The following is a 19,186-nucleotide window of genomic DNA, read 5'->3' as shown; positions in this document are numbered from 1 at the left end:
TTATGAAAGATAAAACCCTTAGCTCATTTCAAAAAAAAATCATCTCAATATCTATTTTTTTGACGAAGTTATAGATATATATATCTCTATATGTATGATCCTCTGAAAGCGTTTTTTATCGCTCCTCGAGCTATTGTATGCCAGATTCCTCTTTTTCATTATAAAACTCATGCACATGACCTTTTTAATGTGTCAGCATCTTTGAACACCATGGTGTATTTAGTACATTAAATTAAATGGTGTATTCAGTACATTATATTAAGAACTTTAAATACGTTTTTCTCAAATTGACTTTTTTCAATGCGGTGCCACAAATTAACAAAAACTACAAGTCGGATCGACTTGCATTTTTTTTTAATTTGTTCACCACTGCCAATACCGAGTCCCCCTACCTCAAACAACTTGATAACATTACGCAAAAAAAATTTGCGAAGCTTCTCGCCCCCAAAAAAGGCCTTTTTTGACACTTTTTTTTTAAATAGCTGCCATTTTTTCCTTCTGCTTTTTTTCTTTTATTTTGGTAGGGGACTGGAAACAAACTTCTTCTTCAACGTAATTATTTTTTTTTGTTTCGGGCGATGCGCAACGGATTTATCTGTGGCACCGCAAAAGAGATCGTTTTTGCAAGACCGACTTTGGCGCCCCCTGGTTATAAAATGACGGCGCAAAAAGAAAGAAGAAGAAATCACGTAATATTCTATGATTTTGTAATTTTTGTTTAAAAAAAACCGCATGTCTCTATGATAAATACATTTCGAGGAAAAACAAAAAACAAATACCTTGCATTTTTTGTAACGAAAAAGAACAACCCCCTTAAGGCAAAATGCCATTTATAATTTGAAATTAAATTTCTTACCAATCTTATAGGATCATGTGGCGGCAAATTCATAGGATACACAATGGTTATAGCACCTTTCAGTAATTTAATAGCTTCATGTATTGTTTTGATTGTAACTTGTTCATTTTGATCGACTAATTTCTAAAAAAGAAATTCTACATTAACACACATATATACCATCGATCAAAAAAGTATTTTATTTAGAATTAGAAATTTTGTTTGTGCATGATGTTCAATATTCCAATTAAAAATTATGGAATTGTAATTTTTTAATGTAATTTAAATATAAGAATGTATAGAATTAATATATATATATATATATATATATATATATAAAGACAAAAAAAATATTTTATTAAAAATAACTCACTCGGCTGGTCATTGCTTTAACGTCTTCGATGGTCTTGCTGATCATGTCTTGTAAGTGCTTGTGAGGCTGACGACCATTTCTGCGCCCCATGGGATCTCTGAATAAATAAAAACAATAATCATAAATAATTGCTTTACATTAATTAAATATAAACATTCATTGACTTTTATTTAAAAAACTTAACTTCTCGTTATTTTATTGGCTTTATATGCTATTTTCAAACTATTTGTGATTCAATAATTACACTTCTTTCATATTTATTTTTTAAATGTGTATAAATAAAAGCATAAGTAATGAAAATTTATAAATCGCCATCATAAAATTTGTGAACGTTAATGCTTAAAAATTACTATATAATAGCTTAAAGAACAAATTAATGCATTATATGCTCGTATATTATTTCTTTCTAGGCTTAAAGAGCTGAGATATATGTATATAATATTCACTTTTATGTAATTATTTATATGTTACTTATTGAACAAAATCAAAAAGTCTGCGAAGGATTCAAATGTAAGAAACGTATATTATTCTGTTTTGTGAAGGTAACTTTTTCAGATGTAATTAGCAGAAGTTTGTTACTCTGAACATATCAAAAATAAAACATGTGGAAACTTGTTCGATATATATTTTATATGCTTAATTTTGATATATATTATTTATATTACTTATTTTCGATGTATCCGCCACTTGGAATGCATTTGTCCGCCCATGGGTCAACTAGTTTGAAGTCACGCACCTGATCCTCATTCAAACCTAAAATTTCTGGCGGAAACATAACACCATGCTTGGCTAATTCTTCCATCTCTAAAATATCAATTATTTGACTATCAAAATAATATGTCATAGAATTTAAATTTCATTATATTATAATTATTTTTATTTTCTTACCACTTGCCTGCACAAATACGACTAATTTTCAGTCGACCGTTAAATATTGACACTATTCAGCTAAAGCCGTATCAACCGGCGTATTAATAGGGTTTCATATAAAAATTGATTTCATCGCCACGTTTTACTCGAAGTAACCCATTATGTATATTTAGAATAAAATATGCAAAATATTCTAGAATTTTTACTCAAGTTTTGTATGTTCAATTATTTTCCGAACTTGAAGTAAACAATAAGACCGTTTCCTTGGAAACGAAAATGAATGAAAGTTCTCAATTGATAAATTTAGATCAATAAGTATTTACTACTACCTAAAACTTATCTAAACATGAATATAAACTAGAGGAACAATTAATTTCAAATTTTGCTGTACTATGAAGACAGAAAATATGAAGGAGAAATTAATAATTTCGTAAAAAACGTAGTCGTAGTCGAAGGATAAATTCATTTTTTCGCTAAAAAATAAGTGGCTTGCTAATTTTATGTTTTCTCGACGTTTGACACCAAATTTAGAAAAAGTACAACCTTTTGCTCAGAGAGCTGAACCAATTTCAAAAATTTAAAACGCAAACTATTCTAATTTTATTTACTTCATTATATTTCGCTATATATTTATGATCTTCTATTGAATATTTGTTATTAAATATAACTAAAATTAATCATAGTTGTTGCTTCATTTAAATTTACATTCACCTATTTAGGGTAGATTATTGATCGTATTTAATCATTTTATTGAAATTTCGATGCAAACCTGCCATTTGCATGAGATCAATACTAAATATGATAAAATTTTTTTTACATAATAAAAACATTTTAATTTATATTATTTTATTTACCATTACATAAATATTTAATTCATCTTTTTCATTTATCTTTCATTCCACAAAGACATCATTATTAAAAATATTGTATCTGTACAGTGTATTGACTATAGTTTTATATAAGTTGATGTTCCAGGATACTGTGGCAGATTTAAATCATATTTATCTTGCAAACTCTTTGGAACAAATAAACCACCTAAAAACATTTTAATACAGAAAGTATAGTATTTAAATTATTATAATTATACAGTAAAAATTTAATCTTAAGTATCATGAATAGATATATTATACCTAAATAATGGTGGCCATTAAACTTGTGTGCACATTTTTTTGGTGCTGTTAATGATATAAGCATCTTTGGATTTATTCCTCCACTTTCGGGGCAGCCTGTTTCGACATCCCACCCACTTGGAATATCAATGCTAAAATGAAAAAATGATTCATTTCACTAGATTATAAGCATTGAATTTGAAATTAGAATATTTATATTGCTTATTTCAAAATTACCTCACAATTGGAATCTTTGTTTCTATCATTTGATTGATTATATCTTTGAATTCATCTCTAACAGGAGGCTTGAAGCTAAATCCAAATAATGCATCAACTATTAAGCCAAATTTATGTGTCTCTGTGATTTTATGGCTTGATTCAATTAGCGGAATATTATTTCTAGTACACTGATGCAAAAGATTCTGGTATAGTTCTTTAGGAGTTTGTTTCGGATAGTATAAGAATGGACAATAGCCAGTTAAGGCTAAATGTCTTGCAGCTACTAAGCCGTCACCACCATTGTTACCAGGGCCACAACAAACCAATACATTTTTACTTTCTAAACTGAAAAATAGGCAAAAATTAAATAAAGAAAAAATAATGGTAATTGACTTTAGTTAATAATTTTTATTGTGGTTTTTGATTCTTCTTGGAACCCTATTAAACACTGTCATGAGCATGCCTATTTTAATCAGAATTTCTCACTTTCAATATTGTAAATATTATTTCAACGATTATTATGCAAAGCAAATGAGAACTCTGCCTTTTAGACAAGCTCAAAGTCAATGTGTATTGGATAAGCCTGACGATGAGCAGAATTATTGTGCAATTACACTTAAAATTGTTTGGATATTAGAAATATCTCATTGGTACTTATTTAGACCTGATCTTAATCACGACAAAACTATATTGGCCATTAGAAGCATTATATTTAACTATGCTCAGCTCAAATTACTGAATCATATTGCAATGACATTCATCGATAAAATTTATTATAGCTATATGTAAAGCTAATCATCATCATCATAGATTAAATCGATAAACTAATTAATCCTGAATAATAATGAACTAACCTATCAGGAGGATAGCAATTAGATATAGCAGAAGAACAGCTCAAACCAGCAAGTTCCATTAACTGGTCAACGCTGAATTTATACTCATTGAATAATTCAACATCAATTTTTGTAGCTTCATCTTGCGAAAGGTATTTCATTTTGGTCAAACAGCTTGTTTGTATTTTTCTAACTTGAGATAACTGAAATTGTGTTAAAAAAATTAAGTACATAGAATATAGTACTGACTATTATATTCGAATTGAGTAGCAATGCTCACAAGCATATTACTTTATTATGCTATAAAATCAGATGATTAGCCTATTTCAGTTTAAATTTTGCTGTTTTATATTATTGTCTGGGATTATAACATAGACGTTTCTCTCTCGCGGTATTTGCGTTCAGAGAGCTAGGGAAAGTCACGACCGCAATTGGGTGATGGCGCTTTAATCGCATGTCGCTCGGCAGCCTCGTGCTCCAAAATGCATTCAAATTAAAGCGCCAAAATTAGAAATAAAAGAAAATTGTCAATTTGTAAAAATAATTTATTTGTATTTAAATTTTGCATTACAATAGTCTTATATTGACATTGTTATACAATAACAAAACATACCAAACATAATACATATATTAAAATAGATATCAAAGTAAATAGCAATATGTTGCAACAAACATATTTATTTAAAAAAAAGGAAAATAAAAAGTTTAACGAATTACAGGATTCCTGCCTTCAAGTGGATAATCATTCATTATTCACTACCAATAATGTTGTGAACACAAAACATGGTGTTTAAATTATAGTGTCTGTGCATTACTTATTAACTAATAATCATTCAAGTAAGATTTGTCACTTTTCAGCACATTCTTTGCGATAATCCAGTCATGCTAAATGGCTCTTGATATTATCTTGATATTCAAAAAACTGCTGCATTAAATAACTTATTTTATCATTTGCACGGCAATTGGAACGTTCATTAACTCAGTGGGTGTTCTAAAAAATGTAAGTCTAGTCTATTTATGCTTTTCCATATGATATTAAGAGCCTCCAAAGTTTAATACAATTTAGAGGAGCCTTGCTTTCTTATAAAAGAGCCCTAGCTTGCTCCCAAAAATGTATTGTGATTAAATTTTATTATATACACTGCTTTAACAACTGCTTTATTTCCTCTTCATTTAAGAGTTATAGATTTGCTTGAATCACAAATAAAACCGTATAAACAATTATAAAACACTTGTAAACACAACAATCACAATAAGAATCAAAACAAAATTTTGACATTTCTGGTACATATTGCTCGTGAATTACTAACCTGTCAAACTTGTCATCGGCTCACTAGCGCCAAATTTGCGCCTAGCGGTCGTGACTGGAACTACGCGTTGTGAACGCGGATTTTGTACTGAGATAATAGGGCCTGTATAACCTAACATGACTGTCAATTACTAATACGTCAGGTATCAGTTGATACAAGTTGCATTTTGCAGCTCTGTTCCAATTCGACGATGCAAATATTGAATTTAATCGCTTATTACTATCAAAATCTTCATTACTAACTTTTAATATCTCGTATCTATTTAGGGGTCGTCTCTTAGAAATATTTCTCCGAAGTATCTGGTGCAGTAAAGACTAATTTCTTCTTCTATAGTTCGAATCCTGAGATCTTGATGTATCAATCAATTGGGAACGTATTTTGAAGCGTTCACGATTTATTTCAAAATGTTATTTTGGAACCTTTGTGGAATAGTTATGTTCGATTTACTGGCCGCACCCCATAATTGTACGCCGTAGGACCATATTGGTTTAATAATTGTCTTGTATATTAGGAGTTTAACCAATTAAGTTGCCTACGTGTTAATTCAAGCTGCTGACACTTCTTTAGAATATGTTCATGCCAAGTTAATCTTCTATCTAAATGTATTCGCAGATATTTAACAACATTGGATACAGGCACCAAACACCATTCAATCTAACAGGGGGGCATGAACCTTGACGTAAGGTAAAAATAACGTGAACTGATTTAGAGTTATTAACTTTTATTCTCCATAGTTTCATCCACTTTTCTACTTCATCTACATGTTTTTGTTGAATTGCCGAGGCAAGCAAATGGTTTTCATGTTGAGCTAGAATTTCCGTATCATCTGCAAAGGTAGCAATCATGGTTTCTGCATTTGTAGGTATATCAGCAGTATATATAATGTAAAGCAGCGGACCAAGAACACTACCTTGGGGAACTCCGGAAGAAATATTTACATTAGATGAAGCATCATCAAAAATGATGAAGAACCTTCTATCACACAGATATGATTTTAGGAGGAGATAATAGTTGTATGGTAAATTCTTCTTTAATTTGTACAACAAGCCGTTATGCCAAACTTTATCAAACGCCTGACTGATGTCAAAAAAAGGGCTGAACAATATTTCTTTAAGTGAAAGGCTTTATAAATGGAATCAACAACTCTATGTATTTGTTCTATTGCTGAGTGTTGTCTAATGAACCCAACAGATCCTTTTCATGTATTTATAAATTTATGAGTATTATTTCAAACATGAAACAGTTTTCTCCATATTCTAGAAGGTTCAAAGAATTCTTTAAGCCTTTTAATCAATTCCTTGAAAAACTGTATAGTGCTCTTACCTCCTAATAAACAGGAAACCAAAAGTATACAAATGTACATTGATTTGATATACATATATCCAGTTAATGTAGAAAAATATTAGATTATCTACTGTAGAATATTGGAAACTAAAAATATACAATCTTGCAAAATATGCTAGTTATTTTTGAGAAATAATTTAAAGTTATACAGTTGAAGCAGTTTTAAATTCAGCCATTAAGATGATTCCTGGAATTCCTGATTTGATGGAAAATCATCAGCATTGAATAAGTTCATTTATATGGTAGATTAGTCTAGGCAGGGTTTAAATTCTGCAACAATTTAAAATAGTGGTTATTTCCTTAAAACTCAAAATAATCTGACAACTAAAATAATCTGAAAGGACTAAGGCGGATTCCAAACACCTATGCTAAGACTTCTTAGAGAAGAAAGCTTTTATTAATAAATAAATAAATTAAATTTATAATATTAATGTTTCAGTTGAAGAAGTTATAGCATCATATATAAAAGTATTATGTAAAGGTTTAAACTGCCTTGTAACAATTTTAATAACTTCTTGTGTAACACATCCTCCTGAAAATAATTTTATGTGAGTTCAGAATTGATGAGTTATATTATATATAAATTAAAAGAGTCGATATAAACCTATAAATGCAGAAACACTATGTATTTCAGATCCTCCATATCGACACAGTTCATGGGACAAGTCTTCTCGAGGTATAGCTGAACAACCCCAATCAGATATCAGTTTTGAAACACAAGACTTTAGACGGGCTGCATCAGGTTCCATCTGACCAGATTAAGCAGTCACAATATTTTATTAAAAAATATAATCGAATTAATTGCATTATTCTTGATCATTCATGCAAGAAAAAAATATCTTAAGATACGGAAAAAATAGCTTTCTAATATATAATTTCTGGAAGTTATATATTACATACAGTTTTTGAAAACAAAAAAATTATACAAAAATATTAGCATAACATGATTATTATCTAATCTAATCTAAATAATTATTTTTTTCATTAAATAAACATAAAATAATCAAGAGTCCTATACACTTACCTGACATTCTCCAGGAAGCACACCATATTCCATTAAAAATTTCTCAGTAGCCCTCAGCGTCACATAGTGTTCCATTAAGCTACTTGGATTTTCAAGTCCTGATGCTATAATTTATGTCATCATAAAAGATATCATACATGAGTTTAGACTAAAGTATTTAATTGGCTTACCAACAATATTTGCTATAGTTGATTTGTCATATTCATCTGATATTTTAGTACCACGCACCAAATGTAACGAATTAGCATTTCTGCAGAATATTTTTATATCTTGCTCACTAACGTAATCATAAGGTAAATCTAATTCTTGAATCAAATCTTGCACATATTTCATTACAATTTCAACGTCATGATTGAATTGGTTCTTATATCTGTTAGAATAAAAATATTTATAAAATTGTAAAGGAATAAATATCAGCATAAAAAATATATTGTAATACACTTGTTGCAATGCGATGTATGATTTAGTGTCAGCAGTCATATCTGGAATAACGCCTTCAACTGGTAACCATCCATTTCCTTCTTTTAATTCAAACTTTCTAACAGCATGAGCCATCACCCAAAATGGAGTTGACTGAAAAACAAATTATCTTAATTACTAAATTTTAATATCTACATCATTGCATTTTATTATTATCATATATAAACTAACATTTCGAGATAGATTTAAACAGCTATCATCATCTAATATTTTTCTAATATCACTTGTTGCCTTTCCACCTCCAAGATTCGAGTTGACTGCACGTATGGCCTCTTCGTAATTTTCTTCATCTGCAGTCATACCTAAAATACATAAAACAATTGTGTTAAAAAATAAAAACATATGCTATAAAATATAGTGCTATGTACGAACATTACTTTAAAAAAAAAATATGTAAAATGGTTGAATATGAGCATTGACACTGTGGGTAATGATCACATGTAAGTAATTGAATCATAAAAGTTTTTAGATATAATTCAATACAATATAATAATAATTAATTAGAATATAATATGACATGTTTCTGTTCTAGCAAAAAAATAGGAGTTTGTACAAATATTATTATGCTAATAAATTAAATATTAATTGAAAGAATTTACCTGCTTTAATTAAGTCCTTCAATTCTGTTTTTTCCTTATATGTTTTAGGAATTCGACCTTCATTTGATTTGCGCCATATTTGTAAGTAATGGTACAGAATTTCTATCCAAGGAGTTTTTGAGGATAATTCTGTTCTCTGTAAAATATAATTTATATAAACATATAAGTTCAAATATTACCAGTACCTTTATATGTATCATAAATTGAATTGAACATTATTATTTAAACAAAGCTCTGCATTCTTACTCTTATTATCTTATATTTCACTCTTATATAGTGAAAAATAAATTATGTATAAAAGTTATGCTTTTATAACAATACCTGAAAATGCTTCTCTAATGCTGGGAAAGGTTCTACAAGACGCAAATCAGAAGATTTGTTGTCTGGATGTGATTCTACAACTGTAAGCTCTTTGATTTGAATTCTCAATGAACCCATAAAACCAATACTTCGACAGACTATTAATGGTACATTTAACTCCCATAGATGATTTGATAATTGAATGGTCGTTCTGAAAAAGTGAACTATATCAGTTTTTCTACCAAGTCAACACCGTATAATCTCTGATAAGATATAATTTAATATTGAAATTATTCTGTCAAAAACTGTTTTAGCTGTAAGTTGTAAGCTGTGCATAAATAATTTCTAAATATTTCTTTTAATTGGATATATCTTTAGAATAAAAATATTTTCATACTTTTCTGATAAAGATGTGGCTACTACAACTTTGAAGTTTTTGAAAAAGTCTGGATTTTTTTCTAACAACTGTTCAGGGCTTTCATCAACATAATCTCCTCTTACGTCAGGATTTAGTTCGAGTAGTCCCCTTGCACAAGCCTGAGCTCTAGATTGCCCAACACAATTTAATTCCAGGAAAAAACTAAAACAAGCAGAAAATAATCATTAACATACAAAAATTATACATGTGCACATATAATTAAATTCTATAGTAATTTTTTATTTGTATAAACACATTTATATTGTCAATGTTCTGACTTGCATCCAACGTCTTCCTCAGTGACTGTTTTCTCATCTACAATAGTAAATCCACCAACACCGGGTAGAATTAGGCCTTTCAGAATTTCACTTCCCAGAGCAGTGGCATTTATTACACATATCTGAGCTTGTTCCAATAATGATTGACCATTTTCGCCCCACAGCCTAATTGCACAAAATTTGTAAATGTTAATAAATTAAATAATGTTGCAATAGTTAATACGTTGATGTAATACCGTATTTGACGATCATATTTTTTGCTTTTTTCAGACATTTCTGGTGATTTCGGAGCAGGTGAGGACATTTCATTAAAAAAGTTTTTAATATAATTGTAAAGGTAAGTATCAACGAAAATTAGGAACTGTCAAACACGAATAACCTGAAATGTTATGTTTTAGTACGAGAGACGCCGACATACAGCGTTACACCTGACTAATTTCAAATAGGGATCAATACACAAATATTGTTTAATTACAAATGTTCTCGTATTACAAATATTTAACTATTGATAATATTATTAGATATTTACATATTGATTTTTCAATAAATGCAATATTTTGGAAAAATTAAAAAAATATTCAAAATTCGCGCCCATTTATCTTCTACAAAAAATCAATATTTTCAATTAGCAGAAACTTCAGTTGAGTTTTAAATTTTAACTGTTTAACAACCGATGAGCTTTGTGTCAAAAATATTGTCCTTGTCACTAGCACATTTTAAAATTAATATCTGCTAATTAAAAAAGTTAATCTTGTTCATATCTAAACATTTGAGTTTTATTTAGTTTATTTTATATTTTTGGTAATAGCTTTTATAATGGACTTGTTTTCCTTTGAAAAAACTCGTGAAGAACGCTTAGAAGAATATTTACAAATCTTACGGTTTAATGATGAACCCTTACCTGCATCTAGAGTTAGGTATAGTAAAATATTAAATTGATGAATCAATGGTTTTATAATTATTTTGAAACCAAAAATAATTTTCAGATCTGAGTGGTCTGATTTTCTGGAGATCGAAATGGAATCGTCTGGCTGGCAAGCTATTTGGAAAATTCCAAGGGATCTATGTGAACAGTTCAAGATACATTATCCTAATTTAGTTCTTGTTATTGTGAAAGAAATTTGTTATAAATTGCTCCTCGCTACAGTGACTGTTATCGGTGTAAGCAATCGAACTACTACAGATTACATTTCGTAATATTGTGATTAACAATACTTTAGAATGTTGTATATTATTAGGTTCAAGATGATGATATTCATTTACCAGAAACATTGGAAGCAGAATTAATAGAATTATGGCCCACAAAATCTCAAGAATATGATACTCTAGATGTGTATCGCACTGCAGATTGTTTGGATAAATTTAGGTATAATTCTTTTTAACATAACATATTTTATTGTAATAGTTGTATAATTTCCTCGAGCTGATCTATGTATATAAATCAGAATTAAATTGTTAATTTAAAGTCTGATTAGTAATAGATTTTACTAAATTTTCTTAAAGATTCTTTTACAATAACATTTGGATGCCGTGGGACATGTGCATGGATGACGGTATTGATTGGCCAGAAGAACATCTCAAACCTAGATTAGATTTGTACTTTGCCCTACATTCAGGAGAAATTCCTGGACCAAAATGTGCATATATCAAAGGCCTTATAAAAGAAGCAAAATCATTACAAGATATGAAAAACAATATTGAAGCTGAAATGAGCGATAATGAAGAAGAAGAGCCTAATGGTACATTAATTTTCTTATTATTATAACCTTGAAATTGGGTTCAGAATTTATATTGTTGAATATTTTTATTATTTTAGATCCTAAAACTGCTAAACTCCTTTTAAGAATACATTTTCAACTGAAGCAGTTACAAGAGCAAATTGAAATTTGTGAAAATAATAAAATGAGGGATCTACTAGATATTTCAGGTTCGGCTGATACATCATTTGGCAACAGCCAAGTAGCAGATATATATTTTGTTTCACCAATTTGTACTGTTGAAGATCATTTAAAATATGTGAAAAAATCCCAAGAGTTCATTCCTAATACAAGTTTAGTTGAATATTGCCACAATCTAGAAACAGTTTTAGAATCTTGTGGCCATGATAACACCGTCATTATATCTCCTGGAACTTATGCCATTCCATCCATGATCAAAATCAGAGAGAAATGTGTAGTTAAGGGAATATATTCTCCCAGCGAGACTAAACTTCAGACATTAATTGAAAACTCATATTTCATTAGTACTTTTCGGAATGTAGTTATTGAAAACTTAACAATTGATGCAAACAATCTTCAGTATGCTTTCATCGCAGCTTATGGAACATTACACTTGAAAAATTGTGTTATAGTAGGTGATGGAAAGTCTGTTACAACACATGGAATTTCAATTTCTCCCAACTCTGTGCTAGAAACGGACCATTGTGAAATATATAACTTTAGTACAGGAATTCTTTGCAATAAAGATTCAAAAGTTATATTGAGGTAAGTAGAATAGAAATCAAAGATGATATTATAGATTTTTTTTTTTTTGTTAACATTGATAATTCATACATTTTTGCAATCCGAACATTATTGCGCCAGACTTTCCTACATAAGAAATCTGTGTAATGCTGAAAATGTGAATATAGCTTTTTTTCTTCATATCAATTCCAATTTTGTTTTAGGGATTCAGTCATTCGTGATTGCTTTTGGGGTATGAGGGTATTGTCTGGTTGCAGTGTAACATTAATTAATTCTTCTATCAAAGATTGTAAAGAAAATGGTATTCTAGTGAATGATGATGATCTCACCGAAGGTCATGGTGATAGCGACATCCTCAAAGAGTAATATTTTTCCTTCATTTCTACTATTATTTGAATGTGTAAGAAATTAATATATTTTCTGCTTCAGCTTACATGGATTTAAACTCATGTCATCAACAATCCAAAATGTGAAATTAGCTAATTCTGTTATAAAGAAAATTGGGCAAGCTGCTTATGGAACGGTGAATGATAATCACATGGAATGATTGGAGAAAAATGGTTATAACTATGCATAAGACTATATAATGGTATCTATATATTTAATATGTCCAATATATAAAACTTAGTATAAATATTATTAGTGTACGTTAATATAATAATTTGATAAAATAAATGTTTTTTTGTATAAAGTATTTTGTTAATTATAAACTCTTAAAAAGAAATCAATAATTTAATTTTATTCAATGATAATTGTCCAATATTTACTTTTATATTTTCTTATATGTAAAGAAACTCTACTTTTCTTGTTAAAATACTGTTTCGTATTGTAATCTCTATCTACTCCGCAGTTTTAATTTGAAAAATAAATTAATTTTGTTTTTAAAGATCTTGTAAAACTTTTAAATATTGCGGATTTTTGGATTCACATATAACTATAAATAAAACATAAGTATAAATAAAATATAAATATAAATAAAATAATTTATTAACCGTTCAATACTTATAATCCAATAATCTAATTTAAAGTTATTTATATGAAATTCAGAAAAAACGTTATTTATAAAAAAAGCTAAAAAAAATATCAACATATAATAATCGATAAAACCATGGTTTTATGCAATGCTATGCATGCATTTCTCATAAAAAGGACTCAGTTATTGGTGACTTAATATATACTTATATTATTTACATAAAATATTTTGAACATCAGTTTAAGCAACATCATAAAAAGCGTGTGACTATCAGATGTTTCTAAAATGTCCTTTGTCGCAATTATTTTCTCACTTTATCTGGAGCTATCATATTTGGGACTGTTTTTAGCAATTGACGGAATTGGCCTTTGAACAAATCCCATTGACTAGTAAATCGTAAATTCATACCGAATTCTTTACAAACTTGCCGAAAAACTGGATACAAATATGGCAATTCGGCGTGATCTAACGTTGGAAATAAATGGTGTAAACCGTGATCACCAAAAGTTGTTAAAACCAGAAATAATGAACCTGTGACTTCCTGTCTCTCCATAACCGTGTCAATCTGAAATTTACCGAAATCCAAATCTTCTCTAGGGGTATCTCCGTGATGATAAATTTCTGGATGATGGTGTGCTGCGTTGAAAGCGGTTACACCAAAGAAAAAACTTGCTATTACCACAATCATGAGCCATATTTTTAACGTGGAGATCACAGGCAAACTTGATGTGAGCAGCATTGCCAAAGGCAAAGAGAATGGAATCACCTCTTGCCATAACGGGGTATGAAGTCTGCTTCTTTCTATAGCATCCAGCACTCTAAAAATTATATTGTCGCTTAAAATTTTATACCGCGAATGGTTTAAAATTTATAAGTAATAATTTGCATAAACTGTACTTTTATCAGCATTTCAACCGCCTGGCAGTTGGTAAATTTATAGTCAGCGATATATAGTGTGAGCAGTGGAATTTACAAATTTTTCAAAATATTAATGTTAGAAATTAAAATAATAAAACATACCTCGATAAATATTGCGTGATATAGAGACTGGCATAAAATACAGGTGACACAGTCCAAGAAATATACCTCAAAATACTTTTTTCTTTTGATTGCCATGACAAAAACGGTTCGGCTATGCTGAGCTCCATGTCGACCAGGGTGTTTGGATGCAAGTGATGTGACAAGGCATGCGATATTCGCCATTCTCTTAAAGTTTAGAAAAGATTATTTAAATTATGATGGGGAAAGATTTTTTCAATTTATTATTTTTATTTTATGACGATAACTTTGCCCTTCTTAAGGAGAATCTTACAAATTTTTATACAAAACCCGCCAACGCTGCGAATTTTACTTTTTGAGGCGATCTGATTGTGTCGAAAGATAAACCATTAACTTGAGTCAAAAATATTGTAACGACAATAGACATTGTCGCCAAAGGGGTCAAAACTCGAGGGGTAAAAATCGTCGTTAAGAAATGTAAAATCCTCCGAGGAGGCCTGTCGGGTCCAGGCGCGAGCCCTTGGACCCACTTATAGTGTATAGTGGTGTGTGTTGTGCCAGGAGAGAAGAACCTGTTCCAGCAAAGGTCAGATTGTTTTGTTTAGTAGCTATTCCCTCCGTAACTCCGTCGCTCTGTCATTTATAATAATTAAAGATTTGTTAGTACGATAGAGTTTAGGGATGGGACATGACTGTACGTAGGCACAGTCATGCCCTCACACCTGTAATCATAATTAGTTAAATTAGATAAGATAAAAGCACATTCTGTTTCATTCGTGTTGTCAGTTCCACAGGTAATTACAGGCTGTTCATAGAAGTCGGGTTAAGGAGTTGGAGTAACCCTTTCGTAAAGGGAGTGTAATGCTAAAATTTAATAAATGGCCGTCATTGCACGTCACCAAGAAAGGAAGTTCAACCCCACTCGTCACAATAAGTAAAAGGTTTAGTTTTTACAGAAAACAATATATTCACCTGTGATTCATCATAGATAAATTAAAAGCATACATTCTCCAGTTGTTTCTTTGATGAAAGAAATTATGTGCTGCTATTGTTGTCCAAGTCAAAAATAACGCGGCTACAAATATGAACGGGCAATAGGCTGTTGCTAGCATTGAACTAATAAATGTACCCAGAATGAAACAATCTAATATAAGTTTGGATTTTTTCTTGGCTATTTTTGGTATATTTTTGATTTCTTCTCGAACACGACGTTTCAATGTTCTATAGAAGCCGTTTTCATGGTATGTTAATAATGAGTGACTTGGTGTTTGAGCATCTCGCACATAAAATTTTGGTAAGAGCTTTTCGGCAGCCAGTGATATGTGATGTGCTTCGAAAGCTGCGGTTATATCAGTGTTCTGAAAAAAGACAACCGTAATTATTAAATGAGAAATTAAAATGCTAACTTGTTTCTTAAGATAATTCGTTGAAGCTTGTTGATTTTTATCTGAAATTCAATAGACAATTGTATTTAATTTGCTGATGATATTTCATACCAACTTTTCTGAATGATTTTGCTATACATAATGCAAAAGTTTACCTGTGTCATTTCCAGCCATTCTTTACCACCTGGATGATTTTCAACAAATTTTGTTAGATCGTATAATTTATTATGGATCCTCCACAAGCCTTCTGCTCCTCCATCTAATCTTTGGCCCAATATCCATCGATCTGTTGATCTTGGGAGAACGTCTCTTAATGATGGATAGTGCGTGTGAGTATTACATTCACCTGAAAAAATATAAATAAATTAATGATAATATGAAATTTACAAATTTATCAACCTTTTATTATTTAGTCGTTCAATTTTATAAATATACACTGAGACTGATCTCACTTGGGGTTATCTGCACCACCCGGAACAAAGTACACATTTTAGAGAAATTTTAGATAATTATTTTAATACATATAAATACCGGTCAATTTATTTCTGATTTGAATTGCATTTTTGCTATTTCATATTAAAATAATAAAATGTAACGAACACTCTGAATATTTGAAAATGCATAATTGAAAGCCGTAAAATCATATACGCTCTTTCGCACACTAATTATTACGCATTATCTATGAATAAATTATATTTTTTTTTAATTTTGTAGTTTACATACCGTCAACAATGTCTCACATTCACGATAATAGAACTTTTGTTATGATATTAGGCATAGCAGAAATATTTCATATTGCTGAGGTTGTTAATTTCGATAAATATTAATTTGCAAGCATATTCATAACTGTCATATTTCTGCATGATTCTATTTTTTTGTTAGATCTATTTTATAATCTATGATATTCTTTATATTAGATAAGTATGGTTTTTATAACCGAAACAGCGATAACCTCAAGAGATCATCAATGCAAAATTACTTCAGTAGTTAACAAACTGCCTTGACCATAAACCTTGACATAGAACACAATACCAAGTTTTAGGATTTGTATATTCAATTTTCAGTAATTTTTACTTCTATTTTTACATTAATTAAATATTTTTCAAAATTAAGTTAATAAAAAGAACATCAAAATTACTAAAAATTTAATTAACTAACACATCATGTATTATTCACTATAATATTTTGTATATAAGTCCTTACTAACTTCCACTATAGTTTACAATTTATAATAGCAAATCAAAAAGTGTAAAGTATAATCTATTGTGATTGTATTGATTCCTTAAATAAATGTATTCATTTATTATCACCAATTTTATTTCATATAAATATATGACAACTAATATAATATCATAAAAAGATTAAAAATTCTATTACAGTTGAGAAACTTGAAACAAAAAGTTGGACTGGAATGTTGTTATTGATAATAACAACAATGTGTATGGAAAATAATATTGCATTAGCAATCAGTAAATATAACAAATAATAACTAAACTGCTAAAATATTCTAGATTCCGAAAATAAGCTGAGGTATTATTTGGAATTTTAATGTAGTATCGAAAATATGCCTTAAAAGTCATTTAGAAGAAATATTAATAATTAAATTACCATCGAAGAGTTCACGATATTCCATTTATTTTTTATATTTCAAATAATCGTTTAGTTAGATAAATAATTACAATAATTATTTAAATTTCTTGAAGAATTTTTGTCTCAGGCAATGAATTTTAAGTTATATAAATAGTTATAAATTATAATAGGTAAATTGAATGCAAATTTATGCTAACAAAAATATTGAAGAACGATTCACACTCATATATGTGTAGCAAAATTTCACAATCAATTTTGTTTTGCATTTTACTATATAAATATTATTTCAATATAAATAACATTTAACATATCAACATTTTTTACTCCTTGAACGATTGAAAAGTTACCTTCATACAATAGCTTTCTTTTGAAATTAACGCAAAGTAAACTAGTGGTGTACGGTATTGCGCACTAAGGCAAATTGCTGGAACTTCCCGTACCGTAACGAAATGATCGAGGAATATTGTTCTGAGGTATGTCAAAATGTTCAGAAGCCTCTGAAACGTGAAGTTTAGAAAAAATTTCCATTTTCGATTTTTGGCCCATTACTATAACTTACCCTGTGGGATGTTAAAAATATTAAAAAAAAAAATAATATTTTAGAATATAATTTGTTACACTATTATAGACCCAATAATTTAAGTAATGAACATTCGAAGAAAGTTGTTAAATTAAATATTTTGCCGCTCCCATAATACGACATCAGAAAGTCGCTGCGTCTACTTTGGCAATCATTGGTTTATAGTGACACGTGCGTTTTGTATATGAAGATATATCAAAATCTTCATTGGCATTCATCTTATTCGAAATATTATTATTCGATATGTTTCGACACATGATTTTATGACATCATGAGTTGATTTTTCATTTTGAAACTCACATTATAACACTGCACTACACTGCACTATATTAAAATGCTATGGAAAAGTTTCATAACGACTATTATTCAAAATAACTTTCTAAAGAAATTTAACACAGAATATTCAAATCAAATGGTAAACAAAATGTGAAAAATCAAAACGAATAAAAATGGACAGATAAAACAAATAATTAGTCGAATATTCAGGCATTCAAATAAAATAAGATTTAAAATGAATAGCAAAAACAATGACATTGCTTCCATTGGCTCATATTATTACAGTACATAAGTAAATATTTGTCAATTTATCTTTGAAATTACCAAAAAACGCCTTATTGTAAAAATATTGAATATGTTAATATGAAACGAAAAAATATGTTAAAAATATTATGTTTTTTATTATTAAACTAAATATATCACCATTAGGTATTTTACCTAAAAACGCATACCTTTATTCTCTGTATCCATTACACTAACTTGCCTTGAAATCAGTAATAAATATATAAATTATGTAAATTAAGTTAATGTATGAATAGCACTGCTAATAAACATTAGTATAGTAGATTGTGTATCACAGATATGTTATGAAATAACTCATACGCATGTTCTGCAATATAATATATAAGATTATCAGCAAACTGAAATCGTTGGTAGATGTCACATTTTTAACACTTTAGGGAAGACTGGGCATCTTCTAAAGTGGTCTAGGAAAGTAAACTATTGAGATTATTTACATACATTCACACATGGATACAAACACACACACACAGATATATATATATATATATATATATATATATATATATATATATATATATATGATGAAATACTTTATCTCCAAAATTGTAAAAGTCGATGGACCGGTTATTCCCGGTGAGATTACCATCAAACGTCAATACTCTTGCTTCCTAAACTCGTAAACTCTC

The 19,186-nt window shown here is 29.3% G+C and overlaps 5 protein-coding genes across 6 annotated transcripts in view; 1 reads left to right on the top strand and 4 right to left on the bottom strand.

The window, feature by feature from the left end:
* The window catches only part of LOC113386068 (cytochrome b5-related protein-like), a 6,794-nt gene extending 4,556 nt beyond the window's left edge, over window positions 1-2,238 (bottom strand). The window contains exons 1-5 of the mRNA XM_026623877.1: window positions 2,235-2,238; window positions 2,104-2,148; window positions 1,874-2,012; window positions 1,209-1,305; window positions 857-979 (exon numbers count right to left, since the gene is read on the bottom strand). Coding sequence (XP_026479662.1) covers window positions 857-979; window positions 1,209-1,305; window positions 1,874-2,012; window positions 2,104-2,148; window positions 2,235-2,238 — 408 coding nt within the window. The remainder of the gene's footprint in view (window positions 1-856; window positions 980-1,208; window positions 1,306-1,873; window positions 2,013-2,103; window positions 2,149-2,234) is intronic.
* A 748-nt stretch (window positions 2,239-2,986) lies between these two features.
* LOC113385173 (NAD(P)H-hydrate epimerase-like) lies at window positions 2,987-4,603 on the bottom strand. Of its 2 annotated transcripts, none has more exons than XM_026622991.1 (5): window positions 4,520-4,603; window positions 4,261-4,442; window positions 3,425-3,751; window positions 3,209-3,339; window positions 2,987-3,113 (listed from the first exon to the last, which is right to left on the bottom strand). In XM_026622991.1, the coding sequence occupies exons 1-5, from the start codon at window positions 4,523-4,525 to the stop codon at window positions 3,025-3,027; spliced, it is 735 nt and encodes a 244-aa protein (XP_026478776.1). In that variant the 5' UTR covers window positions 4,526-4,603; the 3' UTR covers window positions 2,987-3,024. The 2 variants fall into 2 exon arrangements, with proteins under 2 accessions (XP_026478776.1, XP_026478778.1); XM_026622993.1 differs by having other exon boundaries at window positions 4,531-4,601.
* A 2,726-nt stretch (window positions 4,604-7,329) lies between these two features.
* On the bottom strand, window positions 7,330-10,365 carry LOC113385294 (nedd8-activating enzyme E1 regulatory subunit-like; the record flags this gene model as incomplete). The annotated part of the gene is given in 11 exon segments (XM_026623137.1): window positions 7,330-7,425; window positions 7,498-7,642; window positions 7,918-8,021; window positions 8,088-8,287; window positions 8,357-8,490; window positions 8,569-8,699; window positions 8,997-9,132; window positions 9,318-9,507; window positions 9,694-9,876; window positions 9,993-10,157; window positions 10,229-10,365. Coding segments are annotated over 11 exon segments (1,552 nt in total), but the record flags the coding sequence as incomplete, so codon positions are not given.
* Window positions 10,366-10,765: 400 nt separating this feature from the next.
* On the top strand, window positions 10,766-13,008 carry LOC113385324 (protein nessun dorma-like). Its single transcript, XM_026623166.1, has 7 exons — window positions 10,766-10,909; window positions 10,979-11,153; window positions 11,231-11,358; window positions 11,496-11,731; window positions 11,809-12,475; window positions 12,658-12,816; window positions 12,884-13,008. The coding sequence occupies exons 1-7, from the start codon at window positions 10,809-10,811 to the stop codon at window positions 12,999-13,001; spliced, it is 1,584 nt and encodes a 527-aa protein (XP_026478951.1). The 5' UTR covers window positions 10,766-10,808; the 3' UTR covers window positions 13,002-13,008.
* A 719-nt stretch (window positions 13,009-13,727) lies between these two features.
* Window positions 13,728-18,738, bottom strand: LOC113386067 (cytochrome b5-related protein-like). Its single transcript, XM_026623875.1, has 5 exons — window positions 18,710-18,738; window positions 15,967-16,157; window positions 15,399-15,784; window positions 14,448-14,633; window positions 13,728-14,245 (listed from the first exon to the last, which is right to left on the bottom strand). Exons 1-5 carry the CDS (start codon window positions 18,726-18,728, stop codon window positions 13,729-13,731), a joined length of 1,299 nt encoding a protein of 432 aa, XP_026479660.1. The 5' UTR covers window positions 18,729-18,738; the 3' UTR covers window position 13,728.
* Window positions 18,739-19,186: the final 448 nt, after the last annotated feature.

This window comes from Ctenocephalides felis, unplaced genomic scaffold (assembly GCF_003426905.1).
Source record: "Ctenocephalides felis isolate EL2017-DRISC unplaced genomic scaffold, ASM342690v1 CF-g0.4_SCAFFOLD_03571, whole genome shotgun sequence".
NCBI lineage: Eukaryota > Metazoa > Arthropoda > Insecta > Siphonaptera > Pulicidae > Ctenocephalides > Ctenocephalides felis.
The sequence above is the reverse complement of the archived record's forward strand: the minus strand, read 5'-3'. Positions and strand labels throughout refer to the sequence as shown.

Coding starts and splice junctions, on each gene's coding strand:
- LOC113385173 (XM_026622991.1), bottom strand. Junction 3,340..3,424: donor ACAAAGATTCCAATTGTGAG/GTAATTTTGAAA, acceptor TTTTCATTTTAG/CATTGATATTCCAAGTGGGT. Junction 3,114..3,208: donor TAATGGCCACCATTATTTAG/GTATAATATATC, acceptor AAATGTTTTTAG/GTGGTTTATTTGTTCCAAAG.
- LOC113385324 (XM_026623166.1), top strand. CDS start 10,809: ATGGACTTGTTTTCCTTTGAAAAAACTCGTGAAGAACGCTTAGAAGAA. Junction 11,732..11,808: donor TGAAGAAGAAGAGCCTAATG/GTACATTAATTT, acceptor TTATTATTTTAG/ATCCTAAAACTGCTAAACTC. Junction 12,476..12,657: donor GATTCAAAAGTTATATTGAG/GTAAGTAGAATA, acceptor ATTTTGTTTTAG/GGATTCAGTCATTCGTGATT.
- LOC113386067 (XM_026623875.1), bottom strand. Junction 15,785..15,966: donor AATGGCTGGAAATGACACAG/GTAAACTTTTGC, acceptor GTCTTTTTTCAG/AACACTGATATAACCGCAGC. Junction 14,246..14,447: donor ATCACGCAATATTTATCGAG/GTATGTTTTATT, acceptor TATAATTTTTAG/AGTGCTGGATGCTATAGAAA.